Source organism: Quercus robur, chromosome 4 (assembly GCF_932294415.1).
Source record: "Quercus robur chromosome 4, dhQueRobu3.1, whole genome shotgun sequence".
NCBI classification, from domain to species: domain Eukaryota; kingdom Viridiplantae; phylum Streptophyta; class Magnoliopsida; order Fagales; family Fagaceae; genus Quercus; species Quercus robur.
In genome coordinates this window covers 39,372,919-39,385,884 of record NC_065537.1, presented here as the reverse complement: position 1 = coordinate 39,385,884, position 12,966 = coordinate 39,372,919, and the positions used below count along the sequence as shown (strand labels likewise).

At 32.8% G+C, this 12,966-nt stretch overlaps 2 protein-coding genes across 2 annotated transcripts; one reads left to right on the top strand and one right to left on the bottom strand.

Annotated features, from left to right (window-relative positions):
* The first annotated feature begins 2,096 nt into the window (after positions 1 to 2,096).
* On the top strand, positions 2,097 to 3,912 carry LOC126721619 (SKP1-like protein 4). The gene is made up of 2 exons (XM_050424668.1): positions 2,097 to 2,597; positions 3,630 to 3,912. Exons 1-2 carry the CDS (start codon positions 2,283 to 2,285, stop codon positions 3,870 to 3,872), a joined length of 558 nt encoding a protein of 185 aa, XP_050280625.1. The 5' UTR covers positions 2,097 to 2,282; the 3' UTR covers positions 3,873 to 3,912.
* Positions 3,913 to 4,293: 381 nt separating this feature from the next.
* LOC126721847 (protein DETOXIFICATION 34) lies at positions 4,294 to 10,672 on the bottom strand. Its single transcript, XM_050424917.1, has 8 exons — positions 10,657 to 10,672; positions 7,798 to 8,201; positions 6,542 to 7,167; positions 5,854 to 5,910; positions 5,536 to 5,774; positions 5,340 to 5,458; positions 4,669 to 4,755; positions 4,294 to 4,488 (listed from the first exon to the last, which is right to left on the bottom strand). The coding sequence occupies exons 1-8, from the start codon at positions 10,670 to 10,672 to the stop codon at positions 4,429 to 4,431; spliced, it is 1,608 nt and encodes a 535-aa protein (XP_050280874.1). The 3' UTR covers positions 4,294 to 4,428.
* Positions 10,673 to 12,966: the final 2,294 nt, after the last annotated feature.

The window sequence follows — 12,966 nt, the reverse complement described above, 5'->3', positions numbered from 1 at the left end:
TTCATATGGGTTTGATTGGTTTACTCTCATATTGGTGGCTTCTGTCTTGGTTTTGATTTCACTATTTTGATGGGTTTGCTGGGTTTCAAGAACATGAATAATCATGTTCTGGGAAGAACACAAAGAACAAGTTCTTCCAAAAAAATTAATGAAAAGAAAAGGAATAGTACACGTATGCCCAATTTTATTGGAACAATGCATTCAGCCAAAAATTTCTGCGTTTGTTCTGAAGTCATGGGCGTTTATCTTGGAGAGCACTGTAGCCGTGGGTCCCTCAGTTTAAAACGCCAAACGCAGACATGGGGTAAATAAACGCAATCCAAACGCTCACTTAAACACCACCGTCAAATGGCCCCACATGTTTTTCAATTTTTTCCATGTATTCCCAAGTGTCTTGTTCAGTCTCTTTACTCTACAAGAAGTTATTTCCACTTCCTACACACAGATCTCATCTTAGTTATTCTCTCTCTTTAATTTCCCTCCTTTTTGTTTGGTTGAAAGTGGAAAAGTGAAGGATGAAAAGTGTATGTTTGTATAAATTTATTCATATACCATTGTTAAAAAATAATGCCAATTAAAACAAAAAAGTGACAAAAAAAATCACCTAAATTTATTAAAAAATATATATATATATATATATGTCTAGAAAAAAAATCATGTCTAAAATTTTTTTTTAAAAAAAAGTACTGGATGAAGTCTACCCAGGAAATCAAAAGAAAAAAGAAGAAAAGAAAAATGAAAATAGAAAAGAAGAAGAAGTAAGAGGCAAGCGTCCGAAAAAAAAAAAAAAAAAAAAAAAAAAAAAGAGGCAATGTACAAACCGGGCCCAAAAAAAAAAAAAAACCAACAACAACGTATTGGACAAGTCCGCCCAGTGCATATGGGTATTTTCGTCATTTACCTATCAAACTTTCTTTTCTTTCTATTTTAGAGAGAACTTTTTAGTGGAATTGGAGAGAAAACATCCGGATTCTACCATTATTTTCCTCACTCCTCCTCCCAACCAAACACTTTCCCAAAGGTTTTTTTTTCTCCTTAAAATCCACTTTACCAAACACACCTTAAAGGCTAAAACATAACCCCTGTTAGCCAGCGCCATAATGGATTGATCTATTCAAATGAGCTTTTAGTATTTTCTTCATATTTTTCTTAATTCAATATATAAAAAAATGTAGAATTTAGGTTTTTGTGTTAGTGTGTGTATGCATCATAGAGATTGCATATTGCGATCTTGGGCACGCATTTGTTAATAGACCATCTAAAGAAAATTTTGATATTATTTTTAATTGTGGGAAATATAAAAACTATAAAATAAATAAGTTAATTTTTTTTTTTTACTTTACCATTTAATTATAGATATTTAGGGCTTTTAGGTGATAATAATAAGGCTAAATTGTAAACTACACTCTTAAAATTTTTGGATGTTTGGATTTTATACCCTAAAGTTTTAGAATTTAGATTTTACCCCTGAAGTTCTATTCCGTTTGTATTAGTAGTCCATCTACCCATATTTTCCGTTAAGTGTATGACACAAACTTTTTACGCGTGTTTAGTTTATCCAATAAAATGATGTCACGTTACTTATGTAGCCTAAAAAAACAAAAAAAAAATGACATGTATAATAAAAATGATGTGGCATCCCTTTATTGGATGAACTAAACACGTATGACAAACTTATGTGACACTTGATGGAAAAATATAGATGGAGACTACTTATACAAATAAAATAGAACTTTATGGTGTAAAATCTAAATACTACAAATATTAAGGGCGTAATTTAATTTGCAATTTAGCAACCTAATGATAAACAATATTCTATACAATTTTATGTATGGAAAGTTCTAAATGAATTTTTTTTTTTTTGTAATTTTTTTTGAGAAAGAATTATTTTTTTGGGGTAATTTTTTTTTTGATAAGTTTTTTTTTGGGTAATTGATGACATATCAACGTGTAAGCTCAATTATCTAGATATATATATATATATATATATTTTGGTTGAGAAGGAAATTATCTAGATAATTTGTGGTGGACCTCTATTAATATATATATATATATATATATAAAATTGTATTAGCCTCTTTATGTATTACTCGGTTTGGAAAGGTTTCCGAGTCAGTCTCGGAATTCAGTTTTTTGAATCAGCACCGCCTTAGTCCCTTACCCAACCCTCATAAATACCTCACCACTTCCACACACAGTCACACACTCTCTCAACTTGCAACTCTCTCTCTCTCTCTCTCTGTTTTCCTTGTGTCTGTTTGTGTGTTTGTTTGAAAACGACAATGGCGTCGACAAGCATGGAAGTTGAGAAGAAGGTGAAGAAGATGATAAAGCTGAGGAGCTCAGACGGCGACACGTTCGAGGTGGAAGAGAACGTGGCCATGGAGTCTTGGAAAATAAAGAAAAACATGATGATCCAAGAATTCAACTGCGCCGGCGAGACTGTAATCCCATTGCCGATCATACCAAGCAACATTCTCGCACGAGTCATCGAGTACTGCAAGAAACATGCCTCCGAGTCCCATGGTGAGTCACTCACCGCCTGGGACGCCGAGTTCGTCAACCTCGACAACAACACGCTCTACGAGCTCTGTGTGGTTCGTACTCCATACCCTTCTCTTTCTCGCATTCCATTCTGGTTTTGCCTTTTGTTTTTGCTATTTTCATTGACTGTGTTGTGTTTTTTGGGTTGTTATGCAATTTTTGTCCTTCTTGATGGTGTTCTTTTTTATGAAAGTAAACATAAATTCTTTATTGGGTTTTTGTTTGGATGCTGAGAAAACAAGAGGGTGACAACCTGACATGGAAAAAACATGGGGAAATTGCGTCCTGTTATGATTTACTTTTCTTTCTTAAAAAAAAAAAAAAAAAAAAAAAAAAAAAAAAAAAAAAAAAAACCTTTTGCAATTCCATTCTGCTTTGGCCTTTTGTTTTACTATTTTTATTGATTGTGTTGTGTTTTTATGCAATTTTTGTTCTTCTTGTTGTTCCTTTTTATTGAAAAAATAAGAAAGATTTCTTTTTTGGGTTTTTGTTTGGATGCTGAGAAAATAAGAGAGTCGCTGGGAAAAATATATGGGGAATTCGAATCCTGTTATGTTCTAACTTTTCTAATGAGAAGGGATTATTTAATGGGCTGAATGTTTCTTTTGCCCTTCATGGTTCATTCATTCTGTTACCTGTTCCTTTATTTTAGTTTACTATTTTCTTTGACTAGTATGTGTCTTTTCTTTTCTTTTTGCGGGGTTGTAGATACATAAAAGGTGAGAATTTTAGACAAGAAAATTCTTTTTTTTTTTTTTTAAAAAAATTCCTTGAGTTTGTGTTTTGAGGCTGAGAAAATAAGAAGCGAGAAGGAAAAAGATGGAGTTTTGTTTATTGTTTTTAAAATTTTAAAAAGGCGAACCTTTTGTTTGATGATATGTTGATTATCTTGAGGTATGCCTCTGCCAATTGAGTTCATCAGTGCTATCAATTTGTCATGTGACTATGGTTTAATTTTGGTCGGTCCAACAGTCAATTAAAATTGTGGGAAGTTGTATTTGACTAGTTTCATTTACTTTCACTCTTTTATCAGGCTTAATCATTATCTTCTCTCATTTGGGTGTTCCTATTGTTGTTATTTTCAGGCAGCCACCTATCTGGACATTAAGGGTTTGGTTAGATTAACCTTGAAGAACATGAGGGGAATGACTTTAGAACAGTCCAATACGTTGTCGGATTTACGGTGGAAGAATATTAAGGACGTAATGAGGGCACTGAAGGATTCTCAAGACATTCAATATTTTAATATAGAAGAAGAACTAGTGAGGGTGTTAGCAATGAGAACTAGTGAGGAATTGAGAATAGACTTGAACTTTCCATTTGCATAAAAATTACATGAATGCTGATGCAATGCGAGGGTTAAACTTTTGTTTTGTCTCAAGTACTATTTTAATTAAGATTTAGAGTGATAATTTTGATAATTCTGATTACTGATTTGCCCGTTCATATTTATAAGCATACATTAATTTATATATATATATTTTTTTGGAGGGAGGGTGGTTTAGCTCCCCTTGCCCCAATGCAGCTTCACCATTGCTCTCACCCATGGCCAATGGCTCTTTAGCCAAATGGCAACTCCCCCCCCTTATGGTGGAGATATATCCAGGTTTGACCATCAATGTCTTCATCCAAAGAACAAAAAAACCTAAATAAAACTCTTTCACATCACACATTCTATACACACAAAGAGAGAAGCTCTTTCACATCTAATTTTGAATGTTGACCATGCCTATACATTTGAGGCAGGGCTAGTAAAATTTTACCTGAGATTAGATTGAACTTCGCTACAGGTTCAAAATGAAAATTTGACATATAAATACTCAAAGGTACGACATCATGAAAATTTTTTGTGTACAAGAAGAGGAGAAACCAAGAGGTTTATATTTAATCAAATGTTTCATCTTGTCCAGTCCACTTCTGCATTCGTTCTAATGCTACCTCTACCTGTAATTCCAATTAAAATGATTAAAGACAGTCATTTCTTGATCCTCATAGTAAGATTTAGTCATTATTTATTTTAAGCATTCTAAATTCCACAGGAAACTTTTCTAGTCCATGCCATGTATTATATGTCCAGTTATTACCTAACAATCTTACAGCAAGTGAAACAATATCATTTCTCACCTCCTTGTTCCAGTTGGTTTTATAAATGATATGCAAGAGGATCAATGTCTGCAAAACTGTCCCCAAAATCATGCCAATCCAGATTCCCTACAGCAACAATGACCAATTGCAAAACTTTCAGAGATGGAGAGAACCAAATGAAATATCTCTACTTAGCCATTAAAGAATAGATAAAAACAATAGAAGTATATGATACTAGAGCACAATATCAGACCGTTTCTTAACATGATATACCATGGATGTCAAATTTTGAAAATATTATGAAAAATAAAGAGAAGATAAGAAAGAAAGAATGGAAGAGTTTAACAGCATGGTTCAACTCTAATGACCTCTATCTACAATTCAAAACTCAAAATTAATGTTACATCTTTCTCATTCACTTTGATAAATACCAACACATTATAATAAAACACATATTTATAACAAGTTTTACAAAATTTTAATATAGGTCAACTACTAATTCAATACATATACATGTGGCTGACCTTAACTAATTTGTTGAGAATCCATAGTCGATCCCAAAATTTTGGAACTAAGACTTGGTCGTTGTACTCAATCAATACATACATGATACATGCATGAATTTGGATTTCTTATCAATATGAATAATTTCAAATCCCGTGACTTACCCCAAGTCACGGGATTAAAGACAACAAAAAGTAATACTTTACCTCCACTCCTAGTCTAGTTTTGTAGCCGAGAAGAAAGCCAAGAGGGAGTCCTACAACGTAATAACAAAACAAGTTTATATAAGCCACTATGGCTTGCCAACCTCCTCCAACAGCAACACCTGCAATAATAGCATTTTCATTACATGTTTTAGACAACATTTGGGTACAGATATCATACTATAACTATTTCCTTCACCTGAGATAACTGGCTGAACACTATTAAGTATCATGGTTATAGAAAGAAGGAAAGCTAAACGAGAAACAGCCCGTTGCATCTCTTTATCTCCAGTAAAGATGATAGCAAAATGGTCTTTTGCAACCAAGATAATGGTTCCACACAAAATCCCAATGAAGAGAGATTCAATGACAGTGACAATGACTGAGTATTTGGCTGCTCTAGGGTGTCCAGATCCTAGCTCATTGGAAACTCGAACACTGGAAACAAATCAAAATATATAATTTGTGAGCTAAGAAGAATAACATACGATGTTAAAGAATTTTTTTTTATTATAACCTTATTGCTGCATTGATGCCAATGAACAACATGCCTTCCCACCCATTTAAGTTCATGCTGAAACAAGAAAAATAAAGCACAAATTAAAATTTGAGATTATGCATAGATTCAGAAAATCAAATACTATTCATATGGAAGTTGAAGTGAAACTAACATAAATCTTACATCTGGTTTTATTAAGAGTGATTGGCGTATTTTTCAAACATGTTACATAATATTTTCTTGTAAAAAATGTTTTGTAACTTTGGAAAAACAAATTTCTTAATTTCATGACACTCAAATAGCTTCACTCCCAATTTCTTGCTCCTACTTTCCAATGATTCTGAGTTAGCATCCATCAAACTGTTCCATAGTATCATATTTCCCATAATTTTGCAAGCACACTACCTTTCCACTACTGTTTATCCTTAAATGGGGACATGGAATTTTTAACTTTTAAATGAGAGGCATGGTTGAGACAGGGTCAAACTTAGAACCCCCTGGTCTAATACCATGATAAATTACCTCTTATCCTAAAAACTTTGGTCGATAGAGAATTGTGAATTAATCACTTTTAAACATTATTCAAAAAATGTTGACATGATCATGAGTGTCATGAGAATGTTCTCTTTTTTTTTTTTTTAGAAAAACAAAAATGAACATTCTCAGGACACTGTCCTAAAGTTCTTTCAATTCACTGTCATCTCACCAGATTGAAAGGGAACCAACAGCAATGATAGGATTCTCCAGGTGTCCAGTGAGAACAATTATAGTCATCATATACCAAATCTCTAGGCAAATCATTATAGCTGAAGCAATGGAGAGCCTCACAAAGGGCCAAATGTCCTTGAAGGCTAACCATGACAATCCTTTCCACCCATCCTTGCACCAACCAACAACATAAACTGACTGACCCAAGGAGATGATCCATGCCGAGATGTCAAACGCGGCAGCAGCACCACTAATACCCCAGCCAAACACTTTCATGAAGATAAAGAGGATTACAATGTGTAGAATTAAAGCCACAAAACCAAGCCACGCCAGAAATCCAACCTTGCTCTGTGCCTGCAAGAACTTTTGGGTTGGAAAGTTGAAAGCAAGTGAAAACATTTGAGGGATGATCTGTATTGAAAACTTTCCAGCAAGCTCAGCAATGTCATCTTCTTGTCCAAGGAGTTTTAGGATTGGTGTTGCGAATATGTAAAGAGGCAATAGGCAGAAACAAGTCACAAATAGAATAATCCATGAACGTTGCAAATATACCCCTAGCATTTCCACTTGCCCGGCACCAAATGCCTGACCACATAATGTCTCCAGTGCACTTCCCATACCAAACTGCGATTTTGTGTTATAAAATTAGGATTTGTCAGATAGTTTTAGCTATTATAATAGCATATTATGAGTGAAATAAATGGTTTGATGATGTAATAACAGAGATGAACATTTTTTGCATCATTGCATGCAATGCAAGCATGCAACTAAATAGAATGTTCAAACAAAAAGGTAGTAATACTAATAACATCAAGCAAATCCAGGAAAAAGTAGGTCATGATTCAATTGACATTGAGAAGACCTCAAAATAATGAAGAAAGCTAGAAATTTTATAACATCCATCATGATTTTGATCTGTTCTTGGCTTCTAAGAACATATTTGCTTTCCTACGCTTGCCTAGCAACAAATGAAGCACCAAATAAATCCCTATTGATACTATAAAATGGTTTCATAGAAAAACAAATTGCAGGTGGTTTAACTTGTAAAATTATACAAACAAAACTGGATAACCTTGGCCATAAAAATATTGAATTCATTCAAACATTGTAAAACCTGAGCTAACAATTGTAAGAACCTACGGTATTTGAACACTAATAAAATTTTACTACAAACCATAAAGAACAAAATAGAAGACGTAAATGTAAGTATGACTAGGAATGAGAAAAGTTGTAGAGATGTTGAAAGAAGCTAACCAAGAAGCCAAAAGAGAAGTTTGAAATGACAGACAAACTTATTGCAACTGCAGAGAGCTCCATATTTCCAATGTGTCCAACAAAAATATTGGTAAACGAATTGACAGCATAATTGCACAAAATGTTGAATGCTATAGGGGCTGCAATTGACCATAGCTTTGTGGTCTCTGCATAGCATATACATTTTATGTCATAAAGATTGTTGGGAGGAGGATAATCTCCAGCATTGGTCTCAATTAATGTTGTAGGTGCAGGGTGGAGCTCCGCAGTTTCCAAGGACCCGGCATCTATCAAATGTGATGGACTTTGAGACTTCAATGGTTCTCTAGGTGATGAACCTGCAGAGGAAGAACTAGAGCCAGTCCTTTCCTCTGCCTTGAGTGCTTCATTTTCTTGCTTTTCCCCTATTTTTGCAGATTTTTAATGAACCCCTTGTCCTTGTTTTTATTTTCTTTCTTTTCAAATGTTGGATTGGATGAATGTGAGGAATTTTAATATCTCTTTCTGTATTCTTGCCTGATTAATATTGTTGAAGTTTGTGTGTTTTAATATGTGTTATTAGCTACAATTTTGGAGGGCCAAAGAAAGTCAAGCATATGTGTGCGAGAGAGAGAGACAGTTGACTGGTTCTCATGTCATGGAAAGAAGGTTTTTTTATTTTTAAATTTATTATTATTATTGGTAGCAAACCATCAAAATTGTGTGTGTGGGTTTTTTTTAATTATTATTTTTTAAATAAAAAACTTGAAAGATAGAACTCATAGAATCAAAATTATTTAGATAAGTACTCACAAAAAAAAAAAAAAAAAAATTTGAAGACATTCCCATTCATTTTCACGTGGATGGCTCGTTAGCCACCCATGCTACTATATTAGGGGAAGACAATTTAATAAGGGATTTTGTTCCACAAGTTGTAAGTCTTTTGTTTCTCCCTTCCTTTTATTTAATGTTTTGTTACAAATAACAAACTTTTTTTTTTAGTAAACAGTGATACTTATTAGAACACATACAAAAATAGTAATATTTGTAATGACAAACTAAAAAAATATGTTATCAGCTATAATTTGTATATTTGGTATCTATCATAATATGATGTGCTGGATGACCACTAAAAGGATAGAATACAATATCATCTCCATATTTCTTTATCTTGTCTTTCTTTTATTTTTATTTTTTTATCGCCTTTATATTTCTTTTATTCCACAATAAAGATTAAAAGACAACAAAAATTACATGAGTTGATAGTTATAAAGATGAAAGTACAAAAATATTTAAGATGGAATTGTTTCGAAAAAAAAATGTTAGATTGTGTATGTGAACATGTTTTTGACGTTATAATTAGCTTTTGGTGCAATTTTTTTTTTTTTTTTTTTGAAAACTCCACAAATTTAAAAACTTAATTATGATTTGTGGGGGATTGTAATATTTGAAAAAAAATTTAAGTTAAAACTTTTTAATGGGAATATATATGTGGTTTCATTCTGCACTAATATGATTTTTCTATAATTTTTTTTTTTTTTTTTGGGAACTCAAAATTGTCTCAAGTATTGACAATTTTCCTTTACTTTGTCATGAAGTGCTCTTTCTCATAATTTTTTTCATTGGGTAAGCATATAGTTTTAAACAATTGAGATTAGGTTAATTGGTAACCCATATGTTGTGTAATTACTCTCTCTCTCATAATTTTTTTTTGGATGGGTAAGCATTTAGTTTTAAACAATTGACATTAGGTTAATTGGTAACGCATAAGTTGTGTAATTACTCATTAGAAATTAAGGCACCTCGAACAATTAGTTTCAAATATATGGCCAAAATTTGTTTTTTTTTTGGGTATCAATTTTCAACCAAGAAAAATCCTTTGGTCCACGGTCCCTTGTTATAAAATATAAACCACAGAAGAAGAGTCAAGAGGCGGTCTTCTTTATATAAACAAAATTGTATACCAGATTTTACCAACTCAACAAACTCACAACCACTACTACTTTTGTACTGTCGAGTCGTCGACTTTCATACGGACTATTATCAATTTGTCACCAATACTTTTATATCTAGCCCTTCACTTCTTCGGCCTAAATTAGAATCCAATGTATACATAATCTTTCTAATAATAATAATAATAATAATAATGTATGCGTTCCACACACTGAAACTTACAAATGGTCAAAGAAATCATATATATATATATATATATATATTATTGCTTAGCTATGGACCCAAGTTATGGAGGAAAAACTAGGATTTTTCTTACTGAGTGTCAACAAGTGAGCTAATCGAGGACAGAGTTGTTGTGATGGACCAAGAGAAAAATGAAAAAAGACAGGATTCATATGGACATTATGAAAAATTAGAAACCGTACAAACTTCGAGCAAAATCAGATCGAATGGTAGAAGCTAGAGAGAGCAATGGTAAAGACAGTCATGCCTATTCTTAATAGTAGTGGGTCAGATACAAAATGTGTGTAATGCTAATTCACAAATGTTCTAGAGATATCTTTATTATATGAAATTTTTTAAAAACTCATAAGGAAAAGCGGTTGCCTTTTTGACTGATGCAAGATTTTTTGTTCCCCTTCCGAAACTTCAAAGCATTTAGCCCACAATTGGCAAATAAAGCATAGAGAGAGAGAGAGAGAGAGCAAAGCTTCTGTGATAAAGGAGATTATATGGCATGGCCCTCTTGAAGGCACAGTCAGTTTTCTTGTGAAGTCTCCAGGGGACTGAATTATTGTACCCAAAACTTCCAATTTAACCTGCTCCACTTGCTGCCAAAAGACTTGGCAAAATTTGATTTGGAGTAAAAGCAAGTTAACTCATGACCCAACCTGTTTTTTACAATTTAACCCAAGCCACTTGACTGACCTATGACTCGACCCATTTTTTACACAGTTTATATATACATATACACACATAATGAATCAGCCCTCGAAATGTCATTTACCTATTACCTTGTTTGTGATGAAAAAGTGGACATTTTTTTTTATATAAATGGGGCATAAAAAAAGAGGCCTATTATTGTTGTTGTTGCTTTCCTTCCGAGTTAGTGTTAATGTATTATGGGATGTAAACTATAAAAATGTATTATGAGATGTAAACTATAAAAATTTGGCATAGAATTGCCATTTCTTCAACTAAATAATTTAATTTAATCTCTCGAAATTCAGCGGCTTTTTCAGGCTTGTGTCTATTGATATGATGATGAAATGCTTTTAAAACTAATATTTCATTAGGGATCATACTCATCCAAATAAGGTATATTCATGAATCAGTGTCAATGAAAACGTTTTCAAATTATTTATTTTAATGTGAAAAAATACAAGTCAACCCAAACCTTACTCATTTCTCAATTGACTGGACACATTCCTAACCCATTTTTTACCTGACTGGTTTGCCACATCTTGCTGCTAAGAACCTTTTAGCTTAAATAGTACATCCTAATATTACCAAATTATCTAGTATTTAAATCTCTCTCCCCATTATAACTATCAAATTATCAATTAAAAGAAAAAGGCCAGAGCCAATCCAATGAAAAGAGGAGGATAAAAGAAGAAAAGATTATTGAACGGGAGGAAGAGTAACAATTGGAACTTAAAAAATTAAGAAAATTTTTATGCAAAAATACTATTTTAATCTCTATGTTTTTGGGTCACTATCAATTTAGTTCCTATTATTTTCAACTTGCAGTCAATTTAGGATTCATTTGGATAGAACTTATTTTGTTAAAACTGAAAACTGAAAACACTGTAATAAAATAATTTTTAAATGTGTGAAATAGTATTGTGGGACCCATTTTTAATAAAAAAGTTACTGAAATGTGAAGTTTTTAGGACCCATGAACAGTGTGCACTGTACTGTTCACTGCTAACTTGGTCAACAACTGCGGCTGAAGCAAAAAAAAAAAAAAAAAAAAAAAAAAAAAAAAAAAAAAAAAAAAAAAAAAAGGAAGGAAAACACGCAAACGTAAACGTGCTGTGTATCCAAACGGATACTTAATCCATACTGTCAACTCACCTTACTTCAAGTAAAAATAATACGGGCCAAATTAACTGCTACCAAAATGTATGGACTAAATTGATAATAAACATAAAATGTAGAGGCCAAATTGGTATTTTTGCTCAAATCTTAAAACCGGCCTGTATATATTAAGGTTGGCCCAACCCCAGATCTTAAAGGTCGGTGGGATGTCTGATCCCACTATATCATAGCGCATGCTAGACCAAAAAGACAGAGGAACAGTCCTATCAAAATGCACGTTTGATACTTTGATATGTCTCTGTAATCCAACTACTACGAGAACACTAAGTGATGAAGAGAATAAATGACCCTTTTCTTTTTGGCACTAGGAAGTAATGAAAAAAATACCCATGAACCTTTGACAAAAGACATTCACAGCAGTGACAGCACTCCAAAATAGGCTAAAGTGGGACAGGTCATTATATCATATGATTGAAAAGCAAAAGGCATAAGCCAGATGCAACTGTACTTATTGGCGAAATAATATGGCATATCCCTCTGCATCTACTACCTAGATCAAATGTCAAGTTTTTTTTCTTTTGATTATCAAATGTCAAAGTTGTGGTCATGATTTACGTAATAGGTGAGATCAAGTACAAGCACAAGTCTTAGTCCAAGTCCTAACCTTATCATTAAAAGGAATACAATGCTTATGGACTCAAAAATAGACCAAAGACCCAAATTCATCTACATGCAATCATGTATCAGACTCTCAATCTCTACACTCAGTAACTGTACGCCCTAGGGAGTGGTTACTGAATAGGAAAATTATTTATAAGACCATCAAAGTCCAGCATTGTTTGCTGTCTTATAGTTACTATTCAATCTAGTGAAACTCAGATCCTTTTTTATTTTTGAGTGAAACTCAGATCCTGACAAAACCAAGTGTTTCTCTTACTAAATAGAAATCCTCCCTCCGTCCTATAATAAGTGGCATGATTTCCTTTTTGGATTGTCACAAAATAAATGAAAATTTCCAAAACTATAGCAATTTCCTCTATTTTATTATGAATCTTATTAAAACAAACAAAGAAGCCTCTTATTAAAATTCTGCCACCCCTTAATATAAAGCAAAGAGCATTTTAGAAAGATACATTTCCATTAATTAATGGCTGCGTTTTAAATATTACACCTATTTTCGGTTAGAGGGATCATAAA

Excerpts from the sequence above, each read along its gene's own strand:
- LOC126721619 (XM_050424668.1), top strand. The coding sequence starts at position 2,283 with ATGGCGTCGACAAGCATGGAAGTTGAGAAGAAGGTGAAGAAGATGATA. Across the intron at positions 2,598-3,629 it reads CGCTCTACGAGCTCTGTGTG|GCAGCCACCTATCTGGACAT; the intron begins GTTCGTACTCCA and ends TGTTATTTTCAG.
- LOC126721847 (XM_050424917.1), bottom strand. Across the intron at positions 5,911-6,541 it reads GTTGGTTCCCTTTCAATCTG|CATGAACTTAAATGGGTGGG; the intron begins GTGAGATGACAG and ends TTCTTGTTTCAG. Across the intron at positions 5,775-5,853 it reads GGCATCAATGCAGCAATAAG|TGTTCGAGTTTCCAATGAGC; the intron begins GTTATAATAAAA and ends ATTTGTTTCCAG.